Below are 18,220 nucleotides of genomic sequence, written 5' to 3'. Positions count from 1 at the left end.
TTTCCCATAGCAGCCCTAAAGGTATAAAACAGAGTATTCACACCTCACCATGAACACTGACACAGGGAGATCTGCTAGCAGCCCATACATTTACACCGGAACAGAAAGCAGAACTTGAACGGGGCCGGGGGGGGTGGAGGTGGGGCGCAGTTCTGTGTCTGCTGAGCCCAGCAAATGGCATAGTTTATCTTGAAGGATGAATAAGGTGTATGTAACACTTGAGGTGTTTTGTCCAGCTCATCCCTGCCCCTTGCTGCATATGTTCCCTCCCTTTCCTTTAGGTGTGGCACACCTGGGGGGGGACTCTGGAGAAGGAAGATGTGGAGTCCATCAGCAAGCACTACTGCTTGCACCACATGGGGTTATATTGGACAGCTGGCAATATGGTAATACTTAATTTGTTTAAGTTTCCTTTTGATTTATGATTTAGGTTTCCCCCCTCTGAAAGGGTGGCATTTTTCTTCGTTTAGTGTGGCTTGATGACTTTTAAGGTAACCCCCCACTGTCAGCTTCTGTGCGCAAGGACAAACTCTGCCTCTGCAATGGAACAAAATTTCCCAGCGCACCAACTTCCTGCCCACCCGGACCCATTTAAGTGTAACTCAGCCGGCAGTAAGGGCTGGATCAGTGAGTGAGGTGCAGGGAGAGAGAGAGAGAAAGGGGGGGAAAAAAATCCAATAAAAATCCAATTAACAAAACGGGGCAAAACAGCGAGTAAAAGAAATCAGGGAAGGGGAGAGAGAGAGAGAGAGAGAGAGAGAAGGGCTGTTTCTGTAGAAACTGACTTTTATTTTCTCGAGCTCCTGTCAAAAGGGGAATTTAAAGAAAAGTAAATAGTTTTCCAGTGCCAGTGACAGTCGGAAGTGGCAGGGGAATCATGATTCACTTTATTGCACAGTTAAGCACCGAAAACCAAATCTTTTACTCGGTGCTGCTCTTTTCCTGGACCGTGTATGTATGGGAGGCCTACCTGGCCCAGAGACAGGTAAGTGGGAATCACATTCACCACCTCCTTTCCCACTTCCCCCAGTAATGGAGACACATGGGGGTGGGTGGGGTTGGGTTTGGGGTTGGGGAGGGTCAGACACCAAACGGAGAGCTATCCCTCACTTTGCAGGATCTCAGCGAATTGTTTCCACGCCCTGTTTCATGTGGAAACAAATCCCTCCCCCCCCCGCCCCCCACGTCCTCGGTGAAACCATGTGTCAGGCAGTTTGATACACTGTAGGCAATTTGATACACTGTATCAGGCAGTTTGATACACTGTAGCAGGCGGTTTGATACACTGTGTCAGGCAGTTTGATACACTGTAGCAGGCAGTTTGATACAATGTAACAGTGCACCAATCCAATCCTGTAAGAAAAATGGATCTTCAATTTTGACATCTCCTTGCCAAATCAGTTGTAGTCCTCCATTGTACATTTGCCCCTTCTGTTCTTAAACATGTAAAGACTTGGTTACAGGGTTTTGTTTTAAATTTGAACACTTTTAAGTTTGAAATTAACATTCCCCCTCCCTGCCTTTTGGCTTTTGAATACGCTGGAAAGTGAGAGATTGGTCTTTGCCCCTCTTTCTCTCCCCACACACACACACCCACCCACCCCCAACTCCTTTCTGTATGCTTTAAGTAAAGTAAATTTTGTCTCAAAAGCATTCCACTGCTGTGCTATGGGAAAACATTTGAAGGGTGAGAAAGGATGGTGGGGGTGGGGGTGGGGGTGGGGTGTGTGTGTGCTTAAAGGGAATATATTGTCTGTGATCAGAGAGTTATGGTACACAAAGAGGCCGTTTGGCCCATCAAGTCCATGCCAGATCTCTGCAGAGCTATCCAGTCAGTCCCATTCCCCTGCTCCATCCCCGTAGCCCCACAAGTTTTATTTTCTTCAAATGCCCATCCATTTTCCTTTTGAAATCATTGATTGTCTTTGCTTCCACCATCCTCCAAGGCAGTGAGTTCCGGCTCATTAGCACTTCCTGTGTAAGAGAGGTTCTTCCTCACATTCCCCCTGCGTCCCTTGCCCAAACCCATAAACCTGTGACCCCCAGTCCTTGTACGAGCAGCTGTTAATAACTGAAGCTTCAGCCTTACATGAATGTGTGTCAGGTTTAGGATCACGGAGGTTTGGTAATCTCTTAATGACATCTTTCATTACAGTCGGTTATGGTACTTTGAATGCAATTTTGTGCTAGTTTCCATGAATGCATACATCTGATCGGGAAATTAAGACACTTGTGTTAAGTATCTAAAGAAAACATAGTTAAATCAATGATGTAATATCTGACACATGTAGTTGGTGATGCTATGGGAAAGGGGAGAAGCCCCCCAGTTATAATAGAGTTGTAGTGAGGGGGCTGGTGATGGCGGAGAAAGATTTCTTTTGGCTGACTTATATGCACTCTGAAGTGGGATGTCAGAGACTGCAATTCCAGTCAAAATGATAGTTTGTCAGACAGATGATTTACATGATGCACTGGCAGTCTGTTAGACACAGATATCTGTCTGCAGTCTTCAAAGTTCCAATGGAGAAGTGAAGTCCATCAGTGTGGGTGCATTTTGGGTGACTTGTGTTTCAAACTGACTTTTTTCCATCTTCAGAGCTCTGAAGAAGAGTCATAGAGACTTGAAACGTTAACTCTGTTAATCTCTCTACAGATGCTGCCAGACCTGCTAAGTTTTTCCAGCATTTTCTGTTTTATTTCAGATTTCCAGCATCCACAATATTTTGCTTTTAGCTTGTCTGTACAGCCTTCTCCACAGTCAAAGTACATGATACACTCGCTACCTAGTCTTGTGTATTTTTTAAAAGGTGTGAAACTTCTACATGTTGATGTTCAGAGAGATTTGGGTGCCCTTGTACAAGGACCACAAAGTTAGCATGCAGGCACAGCAAGCAATTGGGAAGGTGTTATGGCACAGCAGTTGGTAAAGGCTGAGTTGTTTAAATCCCAGAGAGAAACTTGAAACAACTGTCATAACCTATATCTTCAATTGGTATGTTTGAGATGCAGCTCTGAATTCAGGAAAAGACCACTGAGCCTCAAGAGGTTTTTTTATATAAAACTAAGTTAAATGTTTATTTACAACAAATTAAACACATACACATGTCTACAAATCACTGTCATAATAACTTTTAAACAAATCCCCAAATTAATCACTCCCAGGTAAATCTCCACCAATGCAATGGACACCAGGCAAAGCACATTTTTCATATGAATTCAAAATGAGTTTCCTTGCAATTTGGTTCCTTTGCAGACACAGTTGGAGGCTTACCGGGCTGGTTAGATCTTAAACACCTCTACCTCACACACAATCTCCTTTCCCTCTTTATACCTAGCTTCCCCTTTGAATGTAAATTTTCCATGGTATCACTATGCTTTTAACTTCAGATCTTCTAACAATAACATTTTCATCCCACTAATTTTATTAGTAATATAAACATATTGCTTGGCATCTCCCAGCCAGGTGCAAGATTTTACTCCCACTCTTGAATGCTTTATTCAACAAATGCAAATGTACACTTTGCCTTTTAACTTCCTTCCTGTTTACCCAATTAACATCTCAAACTACTATACATCAAAGCACCCAGAATAGCTGGTTTTAATCCAATTAAGACACACGCACTCAAACACATAGATACAGACCCCACTACAGCTCCATTTTAAAAATAATTTCCAATAACATGATAGACATTAATATCTCTTCATGACAGAAGGCAAATGGCATTTATTGCAAGAGGATTGGAAACAAGAATAAGGACGTCTTGCTACAATTGTATAGGGCTTTGGTGAGACCACAACTAGAGTACTGTGCAATGTTTTGTTCTCCGTATCTAAGGAAGGATATACTTTTATTGGAGGTGGTACAGCAAAGGTTCACTAGATTGGTTTGAGGATGAGAGTGTTGTCCTATGATGAGAGGTTGAGTAAATTGGACTTATTCTCTGGAGTCTAGAATAATGAAAGGAGATCTCATTGAAACATGCACGATTCTGAAGAGGTTTAATAGGGTAAACAGCGCAAGATTGTTTCCCTGTCTGGGGAATTTAGAATAGGGGGCGCAATCTCAGATAAGGGGGGTGATCATTTAGACCTGAGGTGAGAAGATTCCTCCCCAGAGGGTTGTGAATGCTTCAGCGTTCAGTATGTTTTCAGCAACTTGTATTTATAAATACAGTACCTCTTTAATGTAATGAGATGTCTCAAGGCACTTCACAGGAGTATTATAAAACAAAGTATGACATGAGCCACATAAGGAGATATTAGGGCAGATGGTCAAAAGCTTGGGCAAAGAGGTACGTTTTAAGGAGTGAATTAAAGGAGAGGTATAGGGAAGGAATTCCAGAGCTTGGGGCCTGAACATTGAAGGCACAACCACTAATGGTGGAACGGCTAAAACTGGGGATGCACAGGAGGCCAGAATTAGAGGAGCGCAGATATTTCTGAGGGTGTAAGGTTAGAGGGGGTTACATAGATGGGGATGGACCAGGCCATGGAGGGATTTGAAAACAAGGTTAGGAACTTTAGAGCCAAGACATTGCTTGACTGAGAGGCAATGTAGGTCAGTGAGAACAGGGGTGATAAGGCAACAGGATCTGCTGCAAGCTGAGAAATGGCCAGCAGAGTTTTGGATGACCTCATGTTTACAGCGAGTAGAATATGGGAGAACGGCCTGGAGTGTGTTGGAATAGTCAAATCTAGGGCTAATGAAGGCACGAATGAAGGTTTCAGCGGCAAATGAGCTGAGACAGGCGAAGTCACACAATATTATTGAGGTGGAAATAGGTGATCATAGCGATGGCACAAATATAAGCTCGAAAGCTCATCTTGGGATCAAATGTGACACCAAAGTTATGAAAAGAGCCAAATACATTGGCTTCAGTCTTCCCAATGTTTAATTGGAGGACACTTCTGCTCATCCAGCACTGGATGTTGGATAAGCTGTCTGATAATTTAGCAATGGTAGGGGAGTTGAGAGAGCTGGTGCTGAGGTAGAACAGGTTGTCATCAGCGTTCATGTAAAAACTAACACTGTGCTTTTGGATGATGTCGCCAAGGGGCAGCATGTAGGAGGGGGCTAAGGATAGATCTTTGGCGGTGGGGGGGCCATCAGAGGTAAAGATGCAGGAGCAGGAAGAGAAGCCATTGCAAGTGACTCTCCAGCTAGGATTAGATCGCTGAGTATGAAACCAGTATATTTAAGGATGAGAGACAGATTTTTGATCTCTCAGGGAATCGAAGGATGTGAGGAGCAGGTGGGAAAGTGGAGTTGAGGCAGAAGATCAGCCCTGATCGTAGTGAATGGCGGAGCAAACACGATGGGCTGTGTAGCCTATTCCTGCTCCTATTTCTTATGTTCTTGTACATATAAAGGCTAGAAGCAGAGCCAATGCTTGAGAAGGAGATCTTCCCCCACAAGTGGAGAGCATGCTACTTGTCCTCCACTGCTGATTCTATTTGATCCAACATGAGTTTGATTATGGCACCAAGTTTCCATAAACAAACTGTTACATATTTCTTTTTGTAGCTCATGTCACAATTAGAAATTAACTTGATCTTTTTAAGTTGATTATGAGTTACCTAATTTCAATCATTGGGTGTTAAGGGCACTTTAATATAGGAAATCCTGAGTGAATATAAAGCGAGAAAACAAATGTAAAGCATTTGATGTGTATAGGTCAATTTAAAAATGTCTTTCCTAATGTTCAGTGAATGAATGCACTGATTGTTGTTGTCCTGAGTCACAACAAACCAGGAATATCCCAGATTCCCAGAATCACGCTGAGTTAACTGATCTTAGCCAAGGTACAGTTGTCTGCTGCATGCATGGGTGAGGGAAAGGGGAAATAGTCAGGGTTTCTGCTCTTGAATACTTTCGAATGATCCCTGCTGAAAAGTGGGTTGGACTTGTGTCTCTGTGGTTGATGGGCCTGCTCACACTCAGCATCCAGGCTTATGAATGACCACTTTAGTAAGGCATGGAATTCTATATAAGTCACAGAGAGAAAGGGATGAAACTGGAGGACGGAGGGGGATTTAATACGTTTCTACTGCAAACATACGTGTGAATTGTGTCTTTTTTTCCTGCTCTTTAGCGCAAGACGTACAGAGACACCACACTGGTCCCTGAAGAATTGGGGAAGATCATGGACTCTGAAACTTTTGAGAAATCTCGTCTGTACCAGCTGGATAAAAGTACTTTTGGATTCTGGTCTGGTCTTTATTCTGAAACTGAGGGAACAGTGAGTAGTGCCTAGTATCCCTGAAACTATTGCAGATACATTTGTAAATTGAAATTTTAGTGGCTGATTTCAAAGGTAAAATGAAAGATAGTTTCTTTCACGTGAGGTCTTAATTTCCTGATGTCAATTATCTCTCTTCTTTGTCCTCACACTTTTTAAAAAATAACTTCATTTGCGCTGTCCATTATTCCTGGAACCCAGGAAATAGGAAAGGCATGGGGAATTAGTGCCACTCAAAATGGATCATTAAATCTGGAATGAGGTACCTATGTGCTTTAAAGTATTTATATTTAGCAGTTGTAGCTGTCAAATGTTTGGTAAAACAACTTAACTTGAGGTAGATGTGGTTTTTCACATAATAGAATGCCTGTTCTCTTTTTGTAGTACAGTAGGAGTTGAGTTTGATGGGTAAAGTGTGTGTGTGCGTGGTACGTGGGTGCGTGTGGCGTGTGTGGCATGTGGCGCGTGTGGTGCGTGTGGCGTGTGGTGCGTGTGTGCGCGTGGTGTGTGGTGCGTGTGTGTAGATTGGAATTTGCAGTGGTGAGTTGCCTGGCTGACTGTCAATCAGAGTAGTGTTTCCTATAGGACTAGGCAAGAGAGTGATTGGACAGAGGGCACACTTACAGATAGGTATACTTCTCTGCTACCCTCCCAGTCTCATGTTTGCCTAAAGACAAAATATAAAAACATATCCTGCCCCTTCAGAAAATGTGAAATTTGTGCCTTTGTCCCCATACACTTTAAAAAAAATTAATTGCTTTGATTAAAAAAAAATTGTTTGCAGTGCAGATAACTTGTCTTTTTGAAATGTGGGCAGGTTGTGAAATTTGATCAAAAATTCCATGGAAAATGGGGAGGGGGAGGGACAATCTAGGTATGAATTAATGGCTGTGTGTGGATGTGAAGGAGAAATGCCACTGAAGGGGCCTTGGAAACCACCTTGTCATGTGCAATACTGACAGTTGTCACAGTTGAGAAAAGAGGTTGACAGTGGGATCTCTTCACGACAGAGCAACAAAGATTTAACTTAAAGACATTAAATCTATTTTCATTGGGGGAAATAGCTACAGGGGAGAGGACATGTTTTTTTTAAACTGAAATAAATTTACAATGAAGCAAAGTATTTTGCACTCCATATGGGAGAGAGGAACCAAAGGATTTGATTCCAAGCCATACCTTGAGCAACAGCCTTGAGGGAGGATGTTCTTTTTGCTAGTCGTTGCAGAATTGTAACTTTGTTCTTATATTCAAATTGACAATTTCACTGCAAATAGTGAGCCATTGGTCTTCCTGAAGCAGTTTAGAATTTCGCTACAAAGATAGGAAGCTGACAGTCTTCTTTGGAATGAGCCAAACTCTATTGAAACCGGCCCCAAGTATGATAATTTGGAGCGATTCATAACGGGTTAGAAACACAAACCAACTCAATAAGGTTCTTTGAGAACTTCTGATAAAGCAAACGCTTTTCAGGCAGAAAACAAGTAGTATAGTCTTGGCAAGATTTACATAAGTGTATACTTACGCCATTATGTCCCAACTTCATGCTTCCACGGTCAAATCAAAGCTTTCTGTATATGTTTTTCGGATGTGGGTGTTGCTGGCAAGGCTGATATGTATTATGCTTGTTACAACTGAGTGGCATGCAGTAAGTGTCCACCACATATTGTCCTGTTTAGGCCAGACCAGGTGTGAGGAACTTGAATGAACCATTTCACTGGGACAGACAGTGGCAGTGGTATTGTCGCTGAGCTAGCAATCTAGAGGTCCAGGCTAATGTCCTGGGGACATGGGTCCAAATCCCACCAAGGCGGCTGGTGGATTTTAAATTCAGTTAATAAAATATGGAATTAATAGTGACCATGAAATTATCATCGATTGTCATATAAACTCATCTGGTGTGGGGAAGTTAATCTTTACATGTGACTCCAGACCTACAACAATAAGGTTGCCTCTTAACTGCCCTCTGAGCAAGCCACTTAAAGTAATGGAAGGGGAATTAGGGATGGGTACCAAGTGCTGGCCTTGACAGTGATGTCCACATCCCATGAAGAATAAAAAAAAATTTGGGTTTTTTCACAATTTCTACACCACCTCCCCTCCCAGGGCCAGCCCCATAAATTATCTGTTTTGCTGGATTCAGTTTTGCAATTTGGGAGGGATTTGAACCCATCATCTCAAGCCTGAGATTAGAGCTGAGCTACCTAAATCTTCAAAGTATTAAATTATTTGTGCTGAATATTTCCTGTGGATCAGAAACATTTCTAGTTAATTCTCAGCAAGCTGTCCTATTGTGTTATAAAAGGCAAAATCATTGTTTACAAAACAATCCAACAAGATGACCAGCTAACAGTCTGGCCAACAGCAAACGCTTGAATTGTAAGCTGGAAGTGCTCAAGTTGGAAATTGGCACTTAGTAGATTTGCAATTAGAATCTGCCTACAATGATCACTCTCTACATTACAGAATTGCCTGGGCATAGAACGTACTTCATTGTCTGTGAAGTATCTTGTGATATTCTTGAGGTAGTGAAAGATGATTATATAAATGCAAACCTTTCCTCTTTCTTCCTTCGAATGGTCCCTCATGTCTGTGGCTAATATGTTGGCCTTTAAATGAACAGTAACTTCCATTTTGAGTGTGACATTCTGAGACCTATTTTACAAACAGTAAAGGAGCAAATGTGAAACCACAAACAAAATGTTAAGTGCTTGCACACATTGCTCCCAAAATAACCCAATATTGAAACAATAGTCAATCAATAGAAACAAAAACAAAAAATGCCAGAAAAATTCACCAGGTCTGACCGCATCTGTGGAGAGAGAGACAGAGATAATGTTTCAAGTCTGTATGACTCTTCTTCAGATCTGCAGAAGAGTCATACGGACTCGAAACGTTAACTCTGTCTCTCTCTCCACTAATGCTATCAGACCTGCTGAGCTTTTCCAGCATTTTTTTGTTTTTGTTTCAGATTTCCAGCATCTGCAGTATTTTGCTGTCAATATAATATGGATATAACTGTGATATACGTATAGGGTGGTTTATTTGGTTTGAATCCTGTCTAATACAAAGTGCAGTATAAGCAAAACTGTCCCACTCAGTAAAGTATGTGGGAAAATTGCCCAGGTATGTCCTGTACACAAAAAGCAGGACAAATCCAACCCGGCCAATTACTACCTCATCAGTCTACTCTCCATCATCAGTAAAGTAATGGAAGGGGTCATCAACAGTGCTGTCAAGCGGCACTTGCTTAGCAATAACCTGCTCACTGACACCCAGTTTGGGTTCTGCCAGGGCCACTCAACTCCTGACCTCATTACAGCCTTGGCTCAAACATGGACAAAAGGGCTGAACTCCCAAGGTGAAGTGAGAGTGACTGCCCTTGACATCAAGGCCGCATTTGACCGAGTGGCATCAAGGAGCCCTAGCAAAACTGGAGTCAATGGGAATCGGGGAAAGCTCTCAGCTGGCTGGAAGATGGTTGTGGTTGTTGGAGGTCAGTCATCTCGGCTCCAGGACATCACTGCAGGAGTTCCTCTGGGTAGTGTCCTCAGCCCAACCATCTTCAGCTGCTTCATCAATGACCTTCTTTCCATCACAAGGTCAGAAGTGGGAATGTTCGCTGATGATTGCATAATGTTCAGCACCATTCACAGCTCCTCAGATACTGAAGCAGTCCATGTCCAAGTCCACCAAGACCTAGACAATATCCAGGCTTGGGCTGACAAGCCCAAGTGCCAGCCAATGACCATCTCCAACAAGAGAGAATCTAACCATCGCTTCTTGATGTTCAAAGGCATTGCCATCACTGAATCCCCCACTATCAACATCCTGGGGGTTACCATTGACCAGAAACTGAACTTGGCTATCCATATTAACACTGCGGCTACATGAGCAGGTCAGAGGCTAGGAATTGTGTGATGAGTAACTCACCTCCTGACTCCCCAAAGCCTGTCCACCATCTACAAGGCGCAAGTCAGGGTTGTGATGGAATACTCCCCACTTGCCGGGATGAATGCAGCTCCCACAACACTCAAGAAGCTTGACACCATCCAGGATAAAGCAGCCCACTGGATTGGCACCACATCCACAAACATTCACTCCCTCCACCACCGACGCCCAGTAGCAGCAGTGTGTACCATCTACAAGATGCACTGCAGGAATTCACCAAGGCTCCTTCGACAGCACCTTCCAAACCCACGACCACTACCATCTAGAAGGACAAGGGCAGCAGATAGATGGGAACACCACCACCTGGAAGTTCCCCTTCAAGTCACTCACCATCCTGACTTGGGAATATATCTTCCTGGAAATCCCTCCCTAACAGCCCTGTGGGTGTACCTACACCACATGGACTGCAGTGGTCCAAGAAGGCAGCTCACCACCACCTTCTCAAGGACAACTAGGGATGGGCAATAAATGCTGGCCCAGCCAGTGAAGCCCACACCCCGCGAATGAATTAAAAAGAACTTGATAATGAACAATGATTGGTATTCAAATTTGCCCACTTGGTCCAATGGGATGTTTTCTTCCCACCCATGTAAATAATATTTTCTCTTCTCCTGAATGTGTGCTTTCTCATGCTGTAAGATATTGATCTTGCTGATCATTCTTCAGCCAGGCAGTGTGATCACCAACGATATTCAACCCTGAAAGGAGGGCATTGCAACTGAATCTGTTATTGTCTATCCCCAACATGCATCTTAATTCTGGCAGCAGACCCGATGGGAAGCAGCAGTGGGAACCTTGGTTGCTTTTTCACTCTCTTGCCTAGAGACACTGATACTGAGTGCAGTTGTGGCACTGTTGCTCCATTTGAGGGCAGCTGATTAAAGTTGTGTTTTGATGAAGAATTTACCCTCCCTTAACACCAAATGTGAAGACACTACATATTCTCTTGGGTTTGACCCCAGAATAGGTCAATTTGCATGCTGACTGAAAATTGAATCTTGGAGCTTCTGGTCTCTGTTGATCCGTTACATGTTGCTCTTACTAACAGCCCTCAGGGAACTCTAGCTTTATTTCAAATAATTTTGCACTTGTACTGTTAAAATGTACTGTAAGCCTCCACGCCTGAGCACAGTGAACTTGTAACCATGGCTCGTTTGCTACACATGTAATACTGAAGTTGTACTTGGTACCAAACCATCACCGGTAATAAACATTCGCTTTAAAGCCATTCTTATAAATGTGCTGCTCCCTTTGCAGCTTATCCTCTTGCTGGGTGGAATTCCCTTTCTATGGAGAATATCTGGACACCTCATAGGACGTTTCGGCCTAGGACCCGAGTATGAGGTAAGTGCTCTGTATCTTAGAATAACAGTTTTCCATTGCTGAATCATTTTGTGATGATTCCAGCCAGTAACATGAACCAAAATGAAATGTGGTCTATATCTAGTTTGTGTAATGTGATTTGGACACTGATTTATTTTCTTTTTTCCCTTAAGTATTGCATGCAGATAGCTTGCAGCAATCATTTTAATTATTTTCAGGACTGTAATCTTAAGTTTCCTTGCCAGAAAAGGAACAAAGATTAACACTGATGCTGTTCAGTCAGGTTGTTTTGTAAATTCCTTTTTTGAGTTTTATTTTTCTCTCTCTCCCTCCTCTCCTTCCCAGTGCTCTCTTCAATCTCTCCATTAGTTAGGAATGAGCAAGCGCGTGAACATCCAGCTATTTATATTGCTCAGTTTTAACTCACAGCATCTCTGGACAAAGAAGGGTGAGATCGTTCTATTTGGTGGTCTCGAATGAGGTGGGGGGGTTGGGTGGGGAGGGGGTGCAGTGTGTTAGGAGGGAGGTGGGTGGACACGGTAATCTGAAGACTTTTTTTTTTATTATGGGATGTGGGAGTCCCTGGCAAGGCCAGCATTTGTTGGCCATCCCTAATTGCCCTTTGAACTGAGTGACTTGCTAGACCAATCCGGAGGGCAGCTACGAGTTAACCACATTGCTGTGCATCTGGAGTCATGTGTAGGCCAGACCAGGTAAAGATGCCAGATGTGTTTTTACAACAATTGATGATAGTTTCATGGTCACCATTACTGAGACTAGCTTATTAGCAGATATTTTTATTATTAATTGAATTTAAATTCCACCATCTGCCATGGTGGGATTTGAAGCTATGTCCCCAGAGTGGCTATACCACGATGCCACTGCCTCCCTTATACATAAAACATAGTTTCTATAGCTTCAATTCCAATGACTGATTTCCTATTCCAGATTAGGTTAGAGAATTTGTAAATTCTTAACATTTAGCACAGGCTTCTTTGCCAAACCACCACTTTTAATTGCAATTTATTTTATTTTTAACTCAGCAAAGCCACAACTTTTACTCTATCCTTTCATTCAGAAGATTGAAATTGAAGTTGTGCCAATCATGTTTTACACTCAAGCTACAGTAGCCACCACCGCTCCTCATCTCCACCTGAGGTGAAATAGAATGATCTCTCCTCCTTGCTTAAAGATCTAGTTGGCCAAAAACGGGCAATATGAATAGCTGGATGGTCACAGCCGATTTATCATGTCATCTGCTTCATTGTAATTTGTGAGATCCTGTTATGTGCAAATTGGCTGCAAGTTGTGAATCTCCAGAACAGAAAGTTGGGGCTGGACCTTAACACATACTTGCGATAATTGTTAACGCAATGCAATCAACCTCTATTCCAGGAAGTGAGTAATTTAAACTGGTCGGTCTCATTCCTGCACGTAATAAATTGTGAAAGACTTTAAAATTGTCACATTTTGCATTTTCTCCTTCGTCTTTTTTCTCTCAATCTAAACCGTCTTTCTCTTTCTGCACTCGATTTGACTTGGCTTCATCCACTTTCCATCATCTTTCTTAATCCTTAAATCCGAGATGCCACTTTGCCCGCGTTGCATTGTTATAAGTCCACACCTCCAGCAAGTTCCAAAACATTTTAGCTGAAGGGTGCAGGAAATAGCCAAACTAACGATGTATACTAGTGAGATGGCCCGTTGCAACAACATCTAGCCTATTGTTAGTACCATCTAGTGAAAACATATGGAAACACATGCAGCATAAAATGGTCTTTTCCTTTTCTCCTTCACTACACTCATGCACTTTCTTTTTGAACAAAACACACCGAGGTGTCGACTGCACTTTTAGAAGTATCTTTGTAGTTTTAATTTATTTTTGCTGGCAATTAATCTGCTGTTCTGAACCCTCACTTGTAGGATATAGATATTATTTTATTGTTTTTGAAGCTGTGTACAGATTGTGGAGTATTTCATACTAGGGACACTTCCTTCTTTCAGAATCATCATTGTGGTACAACTTGTGCTTTTTTAAAAAAAAAGTTGCCTTTATATTTTTCTTTTCTGTTAACAGATAACTCAGTCCTTGGCATTCCTATTTCTGGCAACCTTATTCAGTGCAGTCACAGGACTTCCCTGGAGTATCTACAACACCTTTATCATTGAGGAGAAACATGGTTTTAATCAACAGGTGTGTAGTTTCCCGAATTTCTTTAAGAGCATGAAAAATAATTCTTGGAACAGGCTGCAAATGGTGAATTTGGATTATGGTGCAGCAATGTATTAAGCATGAAAGTTTTTCAAATGAAATAAATAGTAGGATGGATACTGTCTGTTCTACCACCCTCCGAGAAGGGGGCCAAAATATGATCTGTATTAAAAACATTTTTTTAAAAAATCACTAACTACAAGTTACGGATTTTTAATCTTCAATATTTCTTTGGGGTTTGGTGTCACTCCTGTAACAGCAACCAAAAACCAGGATGAGCCTTTTCCAACTAGATATCTGGGTACATGTAGAAGATTCAGGGTTTGAATGCCCAACCCTCCCACTGTGCTGCAACTTATTGCAATATTTCACACACTGCTATGTGAGCCATTCAAGGTGGAAGAATATACACTCAGACCAAACGTTAATCTATAATCCACCAAAGTAAGTGAATAATAAACAGGTAAATGATCTGACATTAGTATAGCTTATTTACTTACAACAGTTACAAACTTCATTCCTACCAGTAACAAAAAGAACAAAGGTGCCTCCCCTACCCTAACTCTGAACACGTAACTAACCTGTGAAAAAATGATTGTTTTCTCCATGGTTACCCACGATTATGAAATCCTTCGATAGCTCCACACTGTCTCTGCTATTCATGCAACGCTGCCCAAGAATATTCAAATATCCCTGAAGATATCCTCGAATGCTGGGCGTTAGCGCTCATTTAGATGGTTAGCCATTTGGGGGATTCAAAAAATGTTTGCGCTCACAAAAAACAGCTGCCAAAGAAACGGGCATGGCGAGCAACCTCCAATGACACTTGTAATTGGATAGAATGACTCCTCCCTGGAAGACAGATTTGATTTCTCCCAAACGCTTCAGTTTCCATCTCATGGTCACAGAAGCAACTGAATGGACGCTTACTAATCTGTACTGACAAGCAAACTGCTGCATTTCAGTGCTTTTGACATGTTATGTAAAGCTGTAATATATATGCAGAGACAACTAACAGTAAGCAATTTTAACTCTGTGTTTGCTGTGGCCAGCAAAACAAAAGCTAAGATAATCCATAAAAGCAACAACTTACATTTATTTACAAGTGTGCGAATTAGGAGCAGAGAGTAGGCCACTCGGCCCCTCGAGCCTGCTCCACCATTCACTAAGGTCATGGCTGATCCGATTGTGGCCTCAAGCCCACATTCCCAGCTATCCTGTTAGTGCCTTTAATGTAGTGGAATGTTTCATGGATTTTCACAGGAGTGTTATCAAGCACAACTTGACTTTGAGTCACATAAGGAGATACTGTGCTAGGCCAGTCAACCAAAAACTTGGCAAAGAGGTAGGTTTAAGGAGTCTTAAGGAAGAGAGAGAGAGAGAGGGAGGAAATTCCAGAGCTTAGGGCTAAGGTAGCTGAAAGCTTCATTGTACCACAGCATGAATAGTGTATCCATTATTAATTGAACTTGTTAATTTAGAAAGTAAACCTGCTCTGTCCCAGTAACTGTTGAGGTCAAGGTTTTTTTTTAAAGAGGAGGAGTTTAACATTTCTCCTTCCATTGCTTTTTTTCAATAGCTGTGAACTCACCTAGAAAATGCTTCCATGACTGGCAGCCTTCTGGTACCCAATACTGGCTATTTTGTCTAAGCTTAAATTAGTTGAGTGTCAGGCCATTCACCATGGGTGTTCTGATGTTGAACCTGATTCTGTCCGCACTGTCGGGGAAGAACCCCTCCCACTGTCCTTTAGTCCCCTTCCCTAGTCAGGGGCCACTGAAGCTAATTGCATTCACTCCATCACTGCTCTAACCAATGGCCAACCCTGCATGTTACAGGGATTGAGCCGGGAACTCTCTTGCCATACCAAAGCGTATTACAATAGGTGCTGGAAATCTTAAATAAAAACAGAAAATGCTGGAAATATTCAGCAAGTCAGGTAGCATCCATGGAGAGAGAAGTGGAGCTAACGTTTCAGGTCTGTGAGCTTTCACAACTGGTCTTCATGGCTTAGTGACACACTGGATAATCCACTTATCCACTGAGCCATTGGCGGAACTTGTTCCTTTTCTTATTAAAATGTTTTAATTGTAATTTTCATTTAAGTTTGCTAACTTACTCTGCATTTCTGAATGAAATATTTCTCTTCCCATATATCCAGCCTGTAGAAGCTGAACGAAAATAGCCACCTTCACTTACCTTCATGGCCCCTCAATCCCCCTCTGGGAGAGCATCCGACCATGATGGCATGGGGGAAACCTTGCCAAATGGGGAATAAAATGTATGAAAACTCGATTTTGTAACTCTCTGGTGCTACGTGTGGCAGTCGATGGTTTTTATGTTGCAGCCTGGATCTTGAGAGATTGATCTAGATAGCTCAGATGTTTTCCCTGTAAACTGGTTGCAATACCGGCCTCATTATTTCACAGTCACAGATTGGCTGTGACCCTTTGGCTAACCTGCATGTGCTATGTACTGTAATGTAAATATGATGGAACAGTTCTCAGGATTACTGGTGACAGCCTGGAACAAAATGCTATCAATCCTTTTTTTTTTAGAAGCACCACCAACATGTTTAGCTTTTGGCTTCTCCTGGCTAGTACAAAAATAATAAAAAGCAACTTTAAGTTCAATGTCCAGGATTTTTGACTGAACTTCTAAATTAAGTTAATTGCAGTTAAGATTTTGTCCATCACTGGGTACGGTAAGTTTCCTGAGGGTATTTTTAATACTTGGCCTTGGTTACCCTTATAGAAGTCATAGCAAATTTATAGCACAGAAAGAGGCCATTCAGCCCATCGTGCCAATTGGTGAAGAGCCTAATCTGGCCTTTCTGCACCAGATCCGTAGCCTTGCAGGTCATGGCTTTTCAAGTAAACACCAGGCAGCGAGATCCATTTTCCTGCCACCCTCTGTGTGAAGAAAGGTTTCCTCATCTCTCTAATCCTTCTATCAATTACTTTAAATTTGTGCTCCCTGGTTTTTGACCCCCTCTGCTGAGGTAAATAGGTTGTCCCTATTTACTCTATCTAGGCCTCTTATAGTTTTATCCAAATGTTATCTAAATTAGCCAGGTAACTGTGAAAAGTCTGAGTATTTGGAGACACTGAAACCAAAATGAAAGTAGGCAGAATAGGGAGGTTAATGGGGGTGGCTGGGATTGGGGTGGTCATGATTTGATCTGTGTAGCTGCCCTGTTGCTAATTATATCAGAGGAATCAGAATTCCTTCCCCAGCTTTCTAAATCAAAAACCCCAAGGGTTTTCAGGTCGGATTGTGTGGAATTCTGGGACCACTATGGCTCTCTCTGATCCGGACAGGAAAGACTAATTCTTTTAAGGCCCGTCTCAGCATTGCTGCAACCATATACATTTCTTTCATATTTCTCCCTTAAACTTTAAATGCCGATAAATATTCCTAAATGGGCAATAATGTACCCAATTGTGTGACAGTGAAACATGTGTTTTAATAGTCTTTCTATGCTCAGTGTGATAATGCTGACGTGTAACAAGTTGCCTTTAATTTTTGCAGACTATGGGATTCTTTTTTAAGGATGCCTTGAAGAAATTCGCAGTAACACAGTGTATTTTACTCCCTGTGACCTCGCTCCTGTTGTACATCATTAAAATTGGTGGGGATTATTTCTTCATCTATGCCTGGCTTTTCACATTAATTGTTTCTCTGGTGAGTATACAGTGATACATACTTCCCTTATTTTTAATTCTGCTTTTCATCCCCTCCCGCCGCCCCCCTCCTTCCGATCTGACTTCCAGTTCCCTTTTCTGTCCTTCCTGCAGTTGTGATTTTAGGCGTTAGAGAAGCAGGGGTTGTTCTCCACAGAGAGGAGAAGGTTGAGAGGAGATTTGACTCAAGTGTTCAAAATCAGGAATCTGCAATGTGCTGCTTAAGAGGGTGGTGGAGGCAGACACAATTGGCCCTTCAGAAGGGGATTGGATAAGCACCTGAAGAGAAGAAAGTTTCAGGGCTACGGGAAAAGAGCGAGAATGTGGGACTGACTGAGTTGCTCTTGCAAAGAGCCAGCACAGACACAACGGCCAAATGGCTTCCTTCTGTGCTGTAACCATTCAATGATTTTAACGTTGAGATATGATTAAATAGATACCAGAAACCTTCCCTTTTCATGGTCAGAGGGCATTTCTTGTGAGCCTATGCAGTGAGCGACAAAGGGTTACTTTAGCTTTTGGAGGAATTGGTTGGAGGACTTTGGGCAGTTGCTTTCTTCTCCTTTCTCCTGCAAACCGCCCCCCAACGCCCTCCCATTCCCTTTCAACCTGCCTTCCATTCTTCAATCCCTTGCCAAGGGCTTTGAGACCAATTCCACTGGCTCTTTCTAATGGTCATGATCAGCAAGCTGGACAGGGACTAAGAATCATACCCAGGACACCTCCGTTTTGTATCACTTGGTATCTCATACATGGTGCAACCACCTACTGACTTATCAAATCAACTGACTTCTGATTTACTTGTAAATTTCCTT

The 18,220-nt window shown here is 42.3% G+C and overlaps 1 protein-coding gene across 1 annotated transcript in view; it reads left to right on the top strand.

Moving 5' to 3' along the window:
- The first annotated feature begins 583 nt into the window (after positions 1 to 583).
- The window catches only part of zmpste24 (zinc metallopeptidase, STE24 homolog), a 30,958-nt gene continuing 13,321 nt past the window's right edge, over positions 584 to 18,220 (top strand). Inside the window, exons 1-5 of the mRNA XM_078567343.1 lie at positions 584 to 985; positions 6,093 to 6,239; positions 11,445 to 11,531; positions 13,588 to 13,704; positions 17,254 to 17,406. Of these exons, the coding sequence (XP_078423469.1) occupies positions 878 to 985; positions 6,093 to 6,239; positions 11,445 to 11,531; positions 13,588 to 13,704; positions 17,254 to 17,406 (612 nt within the window). The 5' untranslated portion in view covers positions 584 to 877. The remainder of the gene's footprint in view (positions 986 to 6,092; positions 6,240 to 11,444; positions 11,532 to 13,587; positions 13,705 to 17,253; positions 17,407 to 18,220) is intronic.

This window comes from Cetorhinus maximus, chromosome 21 (assembly GCF_964194155.1).
Source record: "Cetorhinus maximus chromosome 21, sCetMax3.hap1.1, whole genome shotgun sequence".
NCBI lineage: Eukaryota > Metazoa > Chordata > Chondrichthyes > Lamniformes > Cetorhinidae > Cetorhinus > Cetorhinus maximus.
The sequence above is the reverse complement of the archived record's forward strand: the minus strand, read 5'-3'. Positions and strand labels throughout refer to the sequence as shown.